The sequence below is a fragment of the Penaeus japonicus genome, unplaced genomic scaffold (assembly GCF_977035675.1).
Source record: "Penaeus japonicus unplaced genomic scaffold, GWHDUDI00000001_assembly GWHDUDI00000008, whole genome shotgun sequence".
Lineage (NCBI taxonomy): Eukaryota > Metazoa > Arthropoda > Malacostraca > Decapoda > Penaeidae > Penaeus > Penaeus japonicus.
This window is the reverse complement of record NW_028234410.1, coordinates 28,357,592-28,372,591: the sequence shown is the minus strand read 5'-3', so window position 1 is coordinate 28,372,591 and position 15,000 is coordinate 28,357,592. Positions and strand designations below refer to the sequence as shown.

The 15,000-nt window shown below is 37.7% G+C and overlaps 1 protein-coding gene across 1 annotated transcript in view; it reads left to right on the top strand.

Moving 5' to 3' along the window:
* Window positions 1-15,000, top strand: part of LOC122255292 (tubulin gamma-1 chain) — a 17,863-nt gene that overhangs the window by 1,415 nt on the left and 1,448 nt on the right. Inside the window, exons 2-7 of the mRNA XM_086539277.1 lie at window positions 110-312; window positions 479-762; window positions 1,266-1,460; window positions 8,419-8,530; window positions 8,963-9,094; window positions 12,672-12,854. Of these exons, the coding sequence (XP_086395403.1) occupies window positions 110-312; window positions 479-762; window positions 1,266-1,460; window positions 8,419-8,530; window positions 8,963-9,094; window positions 12,672-12,854 (1,109 nt within the window). The remainder of the gene's footprint in view (window positions 1-109; window positions 313-478; window positions 763-1,265; window positions 1,461-8,418; window positions 8,531-8,962; window positions 9,095-12,671; window positions 12,855-15,000) is intronic.

The window sequence follows — 15,000 nt, the reverse complement described above, 5'->3', positions numbered from 1 at the left end:
AGATAACTATTTCAAATTTTTGTATGCCAGGATGTATAGGACAGTCATAATTAGATGATAGTTGGCAAGAAAAATGAAAGAAAATACTCAAGATCAACTTTATTTTCAGTTGGATTTGAGTTCTGGAAGAAGCTGTGTGCTGAGCATGGGATCTCCCCTGAAGGCACACTGGAAGATTATGCAACAGAAGGGACAGACCGCAAGGATGTCTTTTTCTACCAGGCAGATGATGAGCATTACATCCCTCGTGCAGTCCTGCTTGATCTTGAGCCTCGAGTTATTCACTCCATCATGAACTCTCCGTATGCTAAGGTTAGAATCTGTTTGTGGATATACTCCCGTGCAGTTTTGTTTAAGTGCTACATTAAAAGCCTGATGGTTTTCTGTGATTTTTATATTAATGAACTTTATGTTTTGCATTAGTATTACTTTTGCTTTAATCCTCTGTCTAACTAAGAGAACTTCTTGTTTCCAACAGCTGTATAACCCTGAGAACATATATATGTCAAAGCAAGGAGGAGGTGCAGGTAATAACTGGGCCTCAGGCTTTAGCCAGGGGGAGCGCATCTATGAGGAGGTTTTTGATATCATCGACCGAGAAGCTGATGGCTCAGACAGCTTAGAAGGTTTTGTGCTCTGTCACAGTATAGCTGGAGGAACAGGTTCTGGTCTCGGCTCCTACATTCTGGACAGATTAAACGATCGCTTCCCAAAGAAAGTTGTCCAGACCTATTCCGTTTTCCCAAACCAGGACGAAATAAGGTATGGTTCTTTAGTGTTTGAACTGTATAAAATATAAAGATAGCAAATGTTCTTACTATTCTCTAGATTGGTTTTGAAATTTATTTTATCCAATCTGTACCATATGTAAGAGTTACTTTGATATAAACTATGGTACAAATTTGTATCCCTGAGACATATATACCCATATGCTTTTACATTTTGAGCAAATATGTGAAAAATTTAGTATTTCTGCAAAATGGTGGTCTCCAGTCTTCCCTTCATAGGAAGCTCATGCTGTGCAGGTAGGGAGCCACTTTAACCAGGTGACTTCAGTGGGAGGATATTATGTTATAGACTTCACTTGTTCAGACCCTACAGTAATGAAGGATGTGGGTGATAAATGTCAGGGTAGTTTGGGCAAATATGAATGAATGTGTGTTTCTTACACAGAGAATCAACAAGTAGCCGTAAATCCTGAAATGTATTTTGTACCTCTTTTTGGTCTCTATATTTTGAAACTAATCATTATTCATCATCAACAGTGATGTGGTGGTTCAGCCATACAACTCCCTTCTCACACTGAAGAGGCTCACACAGAGTGCCGACTGTGTGGTTGTGCTGGACAACACTGCTCTCAACCGGATTGCAACTGACCGTCTCCACATTTCCAATCCATCTTTCTCACAGATCAATTCCCTCGTGTCAAATATCATGTCTGTTTCTACTGCCACTTTAAGGTGGGTGAAGATTTTTTTTAGAGGATATGTCTATTTGTTTCTATAGGTTTCCACCATTCAAGGAAATTAACTAGTAAAAAAATTCTGTGTTGGCTTGCATAATGTGAATGAAAGGAATTTTTGTGCATATGTGTATATACAGCTAAAACTAGCTACAGTAGCTTTAGAAATGGATAGTGCATCTTCAGGGAATCTGACCATCCATGCATTTTGGTTACACAGAAGCATAGATCTATTTGCTGACTGTACCTGACCTTTTACCAGTTCAGATAGCATTTTGGTATACTAGTACACTGAAGTAGAATAGTATCACAGATTCTTATGCTTTATGTTGTATTGAAAAAGAAAAAAAAAAGACTAAGTGAAGTCAAAGCTTCAGAAGTTGACCAAAAGTCTTGTGGCATTGCAGTGTTTTGGTGGCTCAGTCAGTTATATTGCTGATAAATCTTAAATCATTTTTGTAGAAAATGGGCAAATTCTTGGACCTCAGAAATTTTGTGACATCTCTAGATGATTGTTGTTGTTCTCCTCATTAAAGTTGAAAGATTAAATATTTCATGGAGAACTAGTCATTGTATTTTTTGAGTCTTGCATCTCCAATTTACAGAGTCTCTTTGATGTGCTTGCTTGTTGGGCATTATTTGCCTTAGGAAGAATACTCTGTGCTAAATCTCTGTGGAGAGCAAGAATGTATGGTGTCAGTCCTTCTGCTACAAACATTTTGTCATGGGTTCGGATCACTTTCCCTTTATGTTTTATGGAGACTCATATATCATACTATAAACCTTAATAATGATAAAAAAACACAGCATAACCCAATGCCAATGGGCTCGGCGAGAACTGGCAACCCCCTATTCCGGGCTTCAGTAATATCACCCGGGTCTTGACACCGGGTACTGTGATGCAACACACACAGCCTACTAGATGGAATATGAGCCTGACTAGCCGTGTTTTTGATTGCTTGTGTGATTTTGTATTTTCCGTAATGCATTATTTGAATGATAGATGATATTGAGTTGACTTTGTGAGTTACAATACAAGCTTTATCAATGTTCTAATCCTTCTAACTCTGAGTCCAGAGTTCATATTCTTTACTTATGTATAATCTTGTACTATGTGGAATATCATGAGCTAAAGTCAGACATATATGTAAAATATATGAAAGCTTTTTCTTCGACATATACAAGTTCTACTCATGTTGTAAGTTCACAATCTTTCTGTAGCATACTCTTTTGCTCAAAAACATTGTTGCCAAGGTATCATGAGGGGGAAATGATATATATGAACAAGAAAAATAAATTTATTTATTTTAAAAAAAGAATGAATACAAAACAAATATAATAAAAAATAAAACATACATACATATAAGTAAAAAAAAAAAAAAAAAAAAGGATCAACATAAAAAAAAAAAAAAAAAGGGAAAAGAAGGGGAGAGTTTCAGTGAGAGACAAAGGCAGGCTGTAGTGCCAGGCCTCAAAGTAACCATAGGTGCACAGACCAACAAGACAATCTGAACACCTGCTACAGGTAGCCCTCCGAAAACCCCTGGCAGAGCACCAGCAGCAGCGAAGACACCTGCCATCTGGAACGGACTCATTAGAGTGCCCTTGCTGCTGAAGTTGGGATCGGACCTCATGTGGAGGACGTGCGGCCTCTCTGCTTCTCGAGTGATCACTCCTCGTGTCACCAATCATTAGCATCACCAACTCCATGCAAAACTCCTTCTGTGGCATCTTACCCCCCATGGTACGATACATGGCAAAGGAGTTCACAAGGGAAAGGTCAAAGAGGAAGAAGAACTTCTGATACCACACCCTTGACTTCCGAGGGATGGAATATGAGGTGGAGAATTGGTCCCCAATGTCGACGCCCTTCATGCCGACATTGTAGTTGGCAACGACGCGGGGCTTCCCTCCTTCCTCGACCTGAGCCGTGTGGACGGTGGAGAGCATCATAACGACGTTACAGTCACTCCACTGTAGAGCTAGCAACCCTGTGTTGCTGCTCCTATAGTCCACATCGCCCCTCTATTTCATGGTGAGGTCATGGGGCATCCACTTACGTATTACCCTTACTGTCCCCACCGCATTTGTCCATCGGGACTGAGGTATATGGAAAAGAGATGGGAAAGTATACCAATTGTCTACAAAGACAGTGTACCCTTTCCCCATGCTACCACTCAATTTCAGTAAATTCAGTACTGCCTTTGTCGAGGCCAGCACAGTGCTCTTATCCTGGCCCATGTAAATCCGGAAACACGAAGTGTAACTGCTGGACAGGCCAGTACTGGCCTACAATTTTTACATCTTCAGACAGAACCTAGCCCGCCTGTTTTTATTGAAGGTAACAAACCTCAGTCTCCCGTGGAACTTCCACAAAGACTCGTCTATGGCGATGTCTTTCTCGGTGATCAAGGTCTCACCAAAGGCAGTGTTGAGGGCATCTATAACCGTTTGGAGTTTCCACAGACAGTCCTCGGGAACCTCTTCCCCATCCTCCAGATGCACAAAATGGAGGAGAGTTGTAAAGTGGTCAAACTGATCCCAGGACATCATCTGTGGAAACAGCTCAATACAAACGGTAGGGTGATGGGACCAGAAATCCCGGTAACAGGGAAGCTTGTGGAACCCCATCGTCACCCGCAGGCCAAAGTACGCCATCAGCTCCTCCTTGGACATGGGAGTCCATTTCCTCATGTGAGGGGAGACAGGAGGAGAGATACCTGCATACCTAGAAGCAGACAAAAACCAAACATCAATAACATAATTCCATATTGGATAAACGGCTTATATGTACACAAATTGTAATAATATTGGAGACAATAACAGTGAAAAATTATAAACTCACCTATTGGTCTCGCTGGTGATGTGCTGAAGGAGATTGTCCGTGAAAAAACAAGATCTGAAGGGGGCTGCTAGTTGCATCCAGGTTTACCTTAAACATTTTTGGGACATTATCCTTCTTTCGCCAAACAAAATTAGGAGTCCCAGGTTCGTTCCTCCGCCACACTTTGGTGGCGAAGGTAGACAATGGCTTGTCACTGTCGAGGGTTGTGTCCGCCTGGCTGACATAGTCCAGCTTGTCCTCCAATCTGGACTATGTAAACATAGTGTCAATAAATAATTATGTCTAAAATCATCAAATCACCTGATTTCGATTACCTCTTGTCTTAGAATACCCCCTCATATCACTCGCCATCAACTGGTACATTAGGGTATTTCAATAATTGGTGATTTTTGAAAAATCCTTCAAATTCACGGAGACTGTTCAGAAGTAGGCGCCATTTATTTTTTCTTGACTAGTGATACCATTTTTATTTGTTTTTATCAATATTTACCTATTGCACTTTTTACTCAAAGATACTAAAATTACGATTAAATAATTAGTTTAGTCTGGGGTGAAATTACCCGTTTTCTATATTTTCTTCGTCATTTTAGCAGTAATTACTTAACAATGTATTCAAATTATGTTGATTTATTCAATCGTGTATAGTATAATTTTAACTTTTAAGGGTATTTTTTCTATAATTAAGCATAACACATTGTGAAAGTATATTACAAATTAGAAACGTATCTTTTATTGGCAATATCTATAACATGCAACAACTTCTCACATATATTATATTACCCTATCCACATTCCCTTTCAATCTCTTCCGCAATTACCGTATATTTGATATAGAGACAAGGGTATTGATGTCCCAGGACCGCTTCATGTCTCCAATCAGTCTTTCACAATGCTGATTATGGCCGGGAATTAGCATATCTTATTCATATCTTCCCGTATATGATAGAACAAAGGGGAACTAAACACTCTTTCCGAAAAACCTGGGACATTCACAAAATTGTCTGTGCTGAGGTTGCATAACTTCTCATTGGAAAAATTGTATCGAATTCGATCTTTCAGTTTGGCTGGTTTGTATATCCAGCTTTTTCCAATCCCATTTTCAACATACCAAATACCTCATGCATGCAGTCAGCATCGTGAGAGAGTGGCATGAAAATAATATCTGTGTTATACAGATATCTACTGATGGATGCAAAGTAGGATTTGTCAAACCCTAATCTGATCCCTACTTCTGAACACATTTGAGATGCCCCAAATGCTGTCTGAAATATTGTCGGCCCGGTGCTAATGACAGCTTTTCGCCAGCAAAAGAAATGGATCTTGGAGAACTCGAAGATACCTTTGATAACAGGAGGGTTCTTTTGCAATGTCCTCAAGCATCTAATCAGATTGTCTTTCAAGCCAACTTTTGTCTGAGATGGCAAATCAGCATTTTCAATACTTCATAATTTATCAAGTACAACATCAAGTGATACAAACATGCAATGATGAACACATATAACCTAACCACCTAACACCAACTGGCACAAATATCCTAGGCAATGTCATGTTTTTTAAATTCGACGCCCTGGACGCGCTATGAATGGGTTAAGGACTCAAGACAAAATAATTTTGCTTGTCTGTCCAGTAGTTCATGGCCACTTAAAAAGGAAAAAAAATCAATCACTTCTGATAGTTGCCTCCCTTTTCTTGTGGAATATGGTAGTATCTGAAGGAATCAATCTGCAAATTTGTTGCATTATTTCCGTGGTGTATTTCCGTTTCTTTCCTGGCACAGACTACATTTCCTCTTATTTCTGTATACCTTCCTTTTTTGTCTCTTGCCTTTAAAAGATACGATTTCAGTACCAATAAACGAAACTTTCAAACTCTCCTTCTGTATATAATAAGATACTTTCTTTATGTTTAGTACTTTTGTGATAGCATTTAGTTTAGTAATAGTCTTCAGTCCAAATTTTTGATATAATTCTTCAAGAATGCATAATAATGTTATTCATTAACTGACATTTATATGCTTATTGAAGAAACACGGGCATTACTTTTATAGGCCATTAAGGTCAGTGACGAAATAGAAGTATTGAAAGACTTCCGACCTAAGGTCATCGAGGAACTTGTTATATGCGTTATTTAAGTGCTTAAGTTCAGTGAAGAATTTGTTACATGTAATATTTAAGTGCCTGGTACATGTTCAGAAATGTGTCACAAGTGTGACACCCGTCATAAACAATATTTCTCCCTCTTTCTCTTTCTTTTTTAAGTCAAACAAAAAAAAAGATTTCTGCTCAAAAAGTTCCTTTTCTATGCTCCTAATTTTTTTATTCTTTCAAAATAAGAAACATCAATGCTGCAAAATAATTGCATTAAAAAATATATTCTAAATGTATCATATATAAAATTCTTAGCTTATATTTATTATTTTGATCCTGAGTATGAGTTGCTGGTAAGTTACATTCTAGCTTGCTGCCCGCACTACATAATTTCAACCTACATGGAGACCTCACGTCTGTCATTTTAATGGTCACACTTCTCAGAGGAATTATAAATTTAAAATATTTGTCAGAAGAATCCTGGCTGCATGAGTCTTTGTTGGATCCATCTCTATTTTTGTTTATGTGTGTCCTAGCACATGACAGGGTTGGTGTTATTTTTTGCTTAGTGTGATAGGGAATGTTAAGCCATTGGTGACGGGGATAGATTTGCTTGACTGGTCCCCAGGATGGGAACTAGTGCCACTTATGTGATATCCATTGATTTTATTTCAGAGAAAGGAAGCATCACCCTACTTATTGTGACGTATCACACTCATTTTCATTCACTCATTATCGTACCAGATTCATATTCGTGTTCATATTTTTTTTGTTTTAATATCTTTTGAGACTTATATGTCCAATCTGACAGTGTTTATCATTGTTGTAATAGACTAAAATTGTAGTATAGGGTCTACATCAACTTGGAATGTTCTAGAAATATTAATTTTATGAGAGGACAAAAAGCAACTTTTTGTGTGTGTGTATGTATGTATATGTACTTTCGCACACAAGCACGAAAGAAACAACCATCTCTAATGTAATATATGAAGAGATGGGGAAAAGGAAGGTGACCTGTGTGTGTGACAAAGAGTGCCACTTCTAAAACACCATACTGGCACAGATCACATTGCAGATGATGCACATGGCCTGGATCAAATTCCTATTATCATTCTATTTGCATATTCTGCATCTCCAGTACTATAGAGACAGAGGTCAGCATCTTGCTGTGCGTCACAGCTCTCAGAAAATAGTGCTTAGTAGACCATGTATAGACGCCACCAAAGGCTTTCCTACTGGTGCTAGGAAAGAGTAGTGCCACATATGTTTCAGATTTTAAACAAAACCTATTTTGGTGAACATTATGGCAATTATAGTGATTATAATTGCATTGGGATCATAAGTCATTGATTGAGTTATATCTCATAGTTTAGTTGAGAAACAGCAATCCATTCTCCCCTAATGTCACATATACCATGACTACTGGTGGCACCAACTTGTTGCCCCCATCCTCAAGCCAAAAAACTCATTTGGCATCTACATATTGCCACTCATCTGCAGAGTATTAAAAAAATTATAGTTTCTGGAGAGAATTAAAGTCCATGGAAAGAGGGATAGATAGACACAGTCTTTGGTAGGGCATTAATTAAATTTTTTCCTCCATGTCTTTGATTTTTGTTGATGGTTGTTTATCAAAAGCATCAAACGAGGTTTAGGTTTACTTTGAAAGCCTGAAGTTAATCAAAAACATATATTTTCACACTTTCAAATGAACTTTGCAAGAAAGTAGTTGCACAGCAAACAATGACTAAAATCACCAAACTAGCTGTTCATGACCATGTAGATAGCTGTTCTACCAAACAATTGTGAGATCAGCCAATGCATTGATTTAATCTATTCACTCTGGATGACGTGCTGTCACGTCATGGGATGGCACCATGCCAAACAATGTAAACCTGCCACATGACTATATACATATTTTATTAAAACCGCAACCAATGAGTTGATATAAGATTGCAGACTACCTTTGCACACCATTCACTATTTCCAGGAACATTACTGAGAATGTCCTCTTTGGTCTAACAGGTATCCCTCATACATGAACAATGACCTGATTGGCCTGATTGCTCCTCTGATCCCCACACCAAGGTTACATTTCCTGATGACTGGCTACACTCCTCTCACCACAGATCAAGAGGTAATACCTATTACAAATATTTTTCTTTTATTTCTCTTCCTGTTTTCCAGCCATGTTTACTTGCAATGATAATCACATTATGTTAGTTATGTTTGGATTTGGATTTGTTGACTGTTTACATGTCTCTCATTGGCCTCCGTGTTAACATTGCTACAGCAGTGATAGCAAACCTTCAACAGGCATGTTCTATCATAAATAAATGTGACTTTGTGACTCTATTAGGTTAAACTTAAAATCTGTAAGCCAACCAATATAAGTACAGCATAATTACATCTGTTATCATTATTACATTAGTTTGATCATAATTATATCCATTACGATTATATTGATTATCTTGTTACATTCTCAGGGAAAAATATAGAAGTGAAGAAGATATTACTTTAAACCACCCTTTAATTTTTTTTTTTCCAATTCTAATCCTTCTAATCACAGGTGGCATCAGTGCGGAAAACAACTGTTCTGGATGTAATGCGTCGTTTACTGCAGCCCAAAAACATGATGGTCTCCACCCCCCTAGACCGCAACACACAGCACTGTTACATTTCCATTTTAAACATTATTCAGGTAATGATTGGAGGATGATAATGTTTTTTTCTGTGTATGATTTGATTGGGATAAAGAATCCTTTCTTATTTTATCTTCTACCATTATTTCTTCTGCTACTACTAATTTTAGTGCTTCCTTTTTTTCTCCTCTTTCTTTATCAGCTTAAGGGAACTATCCCACTAAAATCCCTTTGATAGAGGTTATGGGTCTTGAAAGAAAAAAAATATAGGTATAGATTTTCTTGATCTTTGGATATATGTGTGTTTTAATATGGTACAATTATTAAGCTGTTAACAACAGATGTCATGACATGTCACAGGGTAGCAGGTCTTCCCACCGGGGAGGCAGTAGGATGTCATGACTTTTTTTTGGCTGGCTTCCTGGGTGATTGTGTGTGTAGGGTGTGTCTGTCACTTCAGCGGGCGAATAGCTGGAAGCATTAGGGCTACACATTTCAAAATACCCTGTTATTGTGTCCAGGCAAAATAAAAAATACCCTGATGTTATCGCCCGTCGTCAGGCCAAAGCTCATGGGTCATGTATGTTATGACAACTGTACATTAGGGTATTTCAATAATTGGTGATTTTTGAAAAATCATTCAAATTCACGGGGACTGTTCAGAAGTAGGCTCCATTTATTTTTTCATGACTAGTGATACCATTTTTATTTGTTTTTATCAATATTTACCTATTTTACTTTTAACTCAAAGATACGAAAAATATTATTAAATAATTAGATTAGTCTGGGGTGAAATTCCCGTTTTCTATAATATCTTCGTCATTTTAGCAGTAATTACTTAACGATGTATTCAAATTATGTTGATTTATTTAATCGTGTATAGTATAATTCTAGTTTTTAAGATTATTTTTTCTACAATTAAGCATAATATTACACATGGTGAAAGTATATTACAAACTAGAAACGTATCTTTTATTGGCAATATCTATAATATGCAACAACTTCTCACATGTACTATATTCCCCTATCCGCAATTACCGTGTATATATTCCATATATAATGGAACAAAGGAGAACTAAACACTCTTTCCGAAAAACCTGGGACATTCACAAACTTATCTGTGGTGAGGTTCCATAACTTCTCATAGGAAAAATTGTGCCAAATTCGATCCTTCAGGTTTGGCTGGTTTGTATATCCAGCTTTTTCTGATTCCATTTTCAGCATACCAAATACCTCATGTATGCTGTCAGCATCGTGAGAGAGTGGCATGAAAATGACATTTGTGTTATGCAGATATCTACTGATGGATGCAAAGTAGGATTTGTCAAACCCTAATCTGATCCCTACTTCTGAACACATTTGAGATGCCCCAAATGCTGTCTGAAATATTGTCGGCTCTGTACTAATGACAGCTTTTCGTCAGCAAAAGAAATGGATCTTGGACAACTCGAAGATACCTTTGATAACAGTAGGGTTCTTTTGCAATGTCCTCAAGCATCTAATCAAATTGTCTTTCAAGCCAACTTTTGTCTTGGATGGCAAATCAGCATTTTCAATACTTCATAATTTATCAAGTACAACATCAAGTGATATACAAACATGTAATGATGATCACATATAACCTAACCACCTAACACCAACTGGCACAAATATCCTAGGCAATATTATGTTTTTTAAATTCTTTTAAGGACTCAAGACAAAATAATTTTGCATGTCTGTTCAGTAGTTCATGAATAGTTACCCGTCAATAGCATTAAAGTTAATTGGCCACTGAAAACGGACCTCATCATTTATATCCTCCTAAAAATCAATCACTTCTGTTAATTCCCTGAGGTTATGACATGTTTTTATTCATATTGGTTATCTTCAATGAAGCTAGAGTGTCATCTCTTTTACCAATAGTTGCCTGCCTTTTCTTATGGAAATTGGTAGTATCTAAAGGAATCAATCTGCTGTCAAGACCTACTACTTGAGAAACAAGAAAAGCATCAGTAAAATTTGTTGCATTATTTCCGTGGTGTATTTCCGTTTCCCTTCTGGCAGTCATCAGGAGTGGATAAATCTTCTAAGGTTGAGGAAGATTAAGTTTCCGTTGTCATGTTCATTATCTGTATCGTTTTCACATATTCCTGAATCTCACTCAGTAATTTATTTGCCAGACTACATTTCCTCTTATTTCTGTATTCCTTCCTTTTAGTAGGCTTTATGGTCAGCAGAACCAGTGGATGCAGCACTACCATTTAACTTTGCTTTATACCACTCGATGTCTTGTAGCACTCTCTCGGTTGTCTTTTGCCTTTAAAAGATACAATTTCAGTACCAATAAACGAAGCTTTCAAATTCTCCTCCTGTGTATAATAATATACTTTCTTTATGTTAAGTACTTTTGTGATGGCCTTTAGTTTAGTAATAGTCTTCAGTCCAAATTTCTGATATAATTCTTCAATTTAGTCACAAGTTTTGAAGCAATTTGTCGTCCAGAAAAGTTTGGATTTCAATCAAACACTTTCAGCGAATTATATCGTGCCAATATATCACAAACAAGTAGCAACATAACAGAAGCTTGTTGGAATGTATAATAATGTTATCAATTAACTAACGTTTATATGGTTATTGAAGAAACACGGCATTACTTTACAGGCCATTAAGTTCAGTGAGGAACTAGAAGTATTGAAAGACTTCCGACCTAAGGTCATTGAGGAACTTGCTATATGCGGTATTTAAGTGCTTAAGGTCTGTGAGAAATTTGTTGCATGCAATATTTAGGTTCCCAAGGTCAGCGAGGAACTTGATGCACCTAAAGACACAAATTTGATTGCGATTCGGAAGGGAATTATCATCACTTAACGTTAGCGAGGAAGTTCGAAGTGCGTGGACCTCATCCGCTGCGCGGCCCCAATTCCACGGAAATGCGTAATATATTAAATTGAAAAGTGCAACCCCTAAACGTTATCAGATCAAGCTGATTTTTTTCACATTTCATTTTTATGATATATGGAGCCTATTTTTGTACAGTCACAATGACATTTCAAAAGTTGCAATTATTGAAATACCCTACTGTACATAGTGGGTTACCAACAGGGCAGTTTTGGCTGCACTTGGATATTTTGCCTGGGCATTTAGAAATGCTTAGACCTAGCAGCTGCATACCCAACCTCCCAGGAAGACGACTAGACAAAGCTATGACATGGCATTCACATCACTGGCGGAAAAACAGCCAAAGCATGACATGAACATCACGTCATCCACTGGTTAGGAGTTAGGAGTTAATAACAAAAGTAACCGAAAATAAAACTTTTTTCTCAATTTTCATGGAAAGGGATAAACAGGAGAGGTTAAGTAAGCCTACTAATTAACTCGTTGGCAACTAATTTGTTCCGGAACTAAGTGAAAAATTATTAAAAATTTTATAAAACCAAACTACAGCAGATATTACATGTCCCTAGTATCAATGGTTTGAATTTCTATGGTTATAATATTCTTTATTACCGTTCAAAATAGTTCAGTAACCTGCAGATCTCTCATTATTTTTAGTTGTTAAATATTAGTTTTTAAGAAAGGGACAATATATATTTTATTTTGCTGATTAACAGATTTTCTTACTTGTTTTCACAACAAAATATCTACATATTCCAGGGAGAAGTAGATCCAACTCAAGTGCACAAGTCTCTGCAGAGAATAAGAGAGAGGAAGATGGCCCAGTTCATCCCATGGGGTCCAGCATCTATACAGGTTGCACTCTCCAAGAAATCACCATACATTACCACAGCACACAGAGTCTCTGGCCTCATGTTGGCCAATCACACCAATATCTCTGCTGTAAGTATTCTTTGTTGCAATAGCATTTATTTAGTGTTAGGAGCTCTTGCCGACCACCACCATTGCCCCATCTTCCTTTTCTATCGCCACTACTTCCATTTCCTTTCTCTCCTCCCCTTCTTTTTGTGCCCCTTTAACCCTCTCTGGACGGGTGGTACACTACTGTACCGCTCATTCAAAAGCCCGGTGGCCGGGCGGCACAATATGGTGCCAGCCATTTAATTGATTTAGGCCTAAGCGTTCGAAAGCCCCGGCATTGTGACATGCAAGGCTGGAATACCCCCGTCGTGAGTGGGTTAACCTGTTGCTGTTGGGGGATAGATTTGCTTGCCCAGGCTCCAGGATGGGTTTTATTCTGAGTGAGGCAGCTTCAGTAACATACCTTGATTTTTCCCACTCCATTTAGTCACTCATTGTAGAGCTAGAGCCATTTTTGTGTTTTGTCTTTTTGTGTGTTTTACTGTTTTTAGAGACTTAAATCTGTCATATCACAGGCTCTATCAATTCTGCAGTTGACCAAAGTTGTAGTTCAGGGTCCATATCAACTCATTTTTTTCTTTATACTCAATGTAATAGAAGTATTGCTGTGTCAGGGGAGGGCAAAAAGCAACTTTATTTTTTCATATTTGTGTGCTGTCACGAATGAACACAAAACTGATAACAATCCAAAATGAAGATAACATGAAGAGGTACGAAAGAGGAAGGAAACTTGTGCTTTTGACAGTGAGTGCCACAATAAAAGGCAGCCCTACTGGCACAGGGGCACATTGTAGGCATTGGGCATGGTGTGAGTCACCTTCCTCCTCTCATTCTGCCTTCACATCATTCATCTGCGGTACTTTAGAGCAAGAGGATGGCAACTTGCCATGTGCCATCACTCTATAAAGATAGTGCTTGCTAGAGACCATAGATGGGTGCCATTCAAGTCTCTCTCCTGCTGGTGCTAGAAGAAAGTGGTGCCTTCTAGGTTTTAGATTTTGCTTAATATTACAGCAGTTATAATAATTATGACTGCAATTGTCAACATCACTCACTCATTACTCATAGCACAAGAAAATAACATAGTGATCCAAAATTCCCGAACGTCATGATGCCCATCATCAAGCATGAGTTCCTGTGTCACGTCACCCTTCATTAACTGGTTAACTCATACTTTTCTATCTTCTTTTCCTCCTTTATCCACTGTTCCTTCCATTTTCTCCTCTTCTCACCCATAAACTTCTTTCACTTTCTTTAGTCAGTTTATTTTATTTATCTTTCTCTTCCTTCACCCTTGATAGCATTAACCCCTTAATGACAAATGACATGATATCATATCATGGTTAGGCTGGCCTTCCCACCAGTGATGTGATATCACGTCACGTTTTTTTGCATGTCCGGTACACCAGGTGATCATGTGCGAAGCTGTAGCATTAGGCTTGGCTATTTCAAAGTATCCCTGTATAATGTCCAGGCAGAGCTAAAACTGTCATATCATTAAAGGGTGAAATGAGAAGCAGTATTCTTCAGTTCTGATTGTATGCCATTCCACAGTTTGTCAGTGGACAAAGATATTACGTCAAGTGGTGGCAGGACCAGGCGCTGGGGATGAGATATTTTGTCCTGGCTGTACTTTCTGGTCGGCACACTGGGTGATTTGGCACATAATGCTTAGGTGCAACCAGAGCGCACAAATAGCCCAAACCACTTGGCTTACGTCTTTGAAATATCCTGGCGTTTAAACCATTTGGAGCCAAAACAGACCTGTCAGTAACCATTCTGAGAGGAGACTGGGCTGTGTTTTTTTTTGTTTTTTTCTTTTTCTTTCTTTCTTTTTCTTTTTCTTTTTCTTTTCTTTCTTTTCTTTTTTCTTTTCTTTTCTTTTCTTTTTGTTTTTGTTTTGTTTTGTTTTTTTCTTCTTTTTTCTTTTCTTTCTTTCTTTCTCTTTCTTTCTAAATTATGAAGAAAGTATAATTATATTATATATTACCAAAGTAATTATAATTTGCATTTGGTATAGTAGGTACTCATAAATGAAGGAAAAAATAACTTGCAATTTCAACAAAAGGAAAAATGTAGTATGAGTAATCTGACCTTACAAAAACTCCTATTGCCGAAGGATCAGTAATCACCGGCCTGTAAAGTTTATCTTTGCCTTGATAAGAAG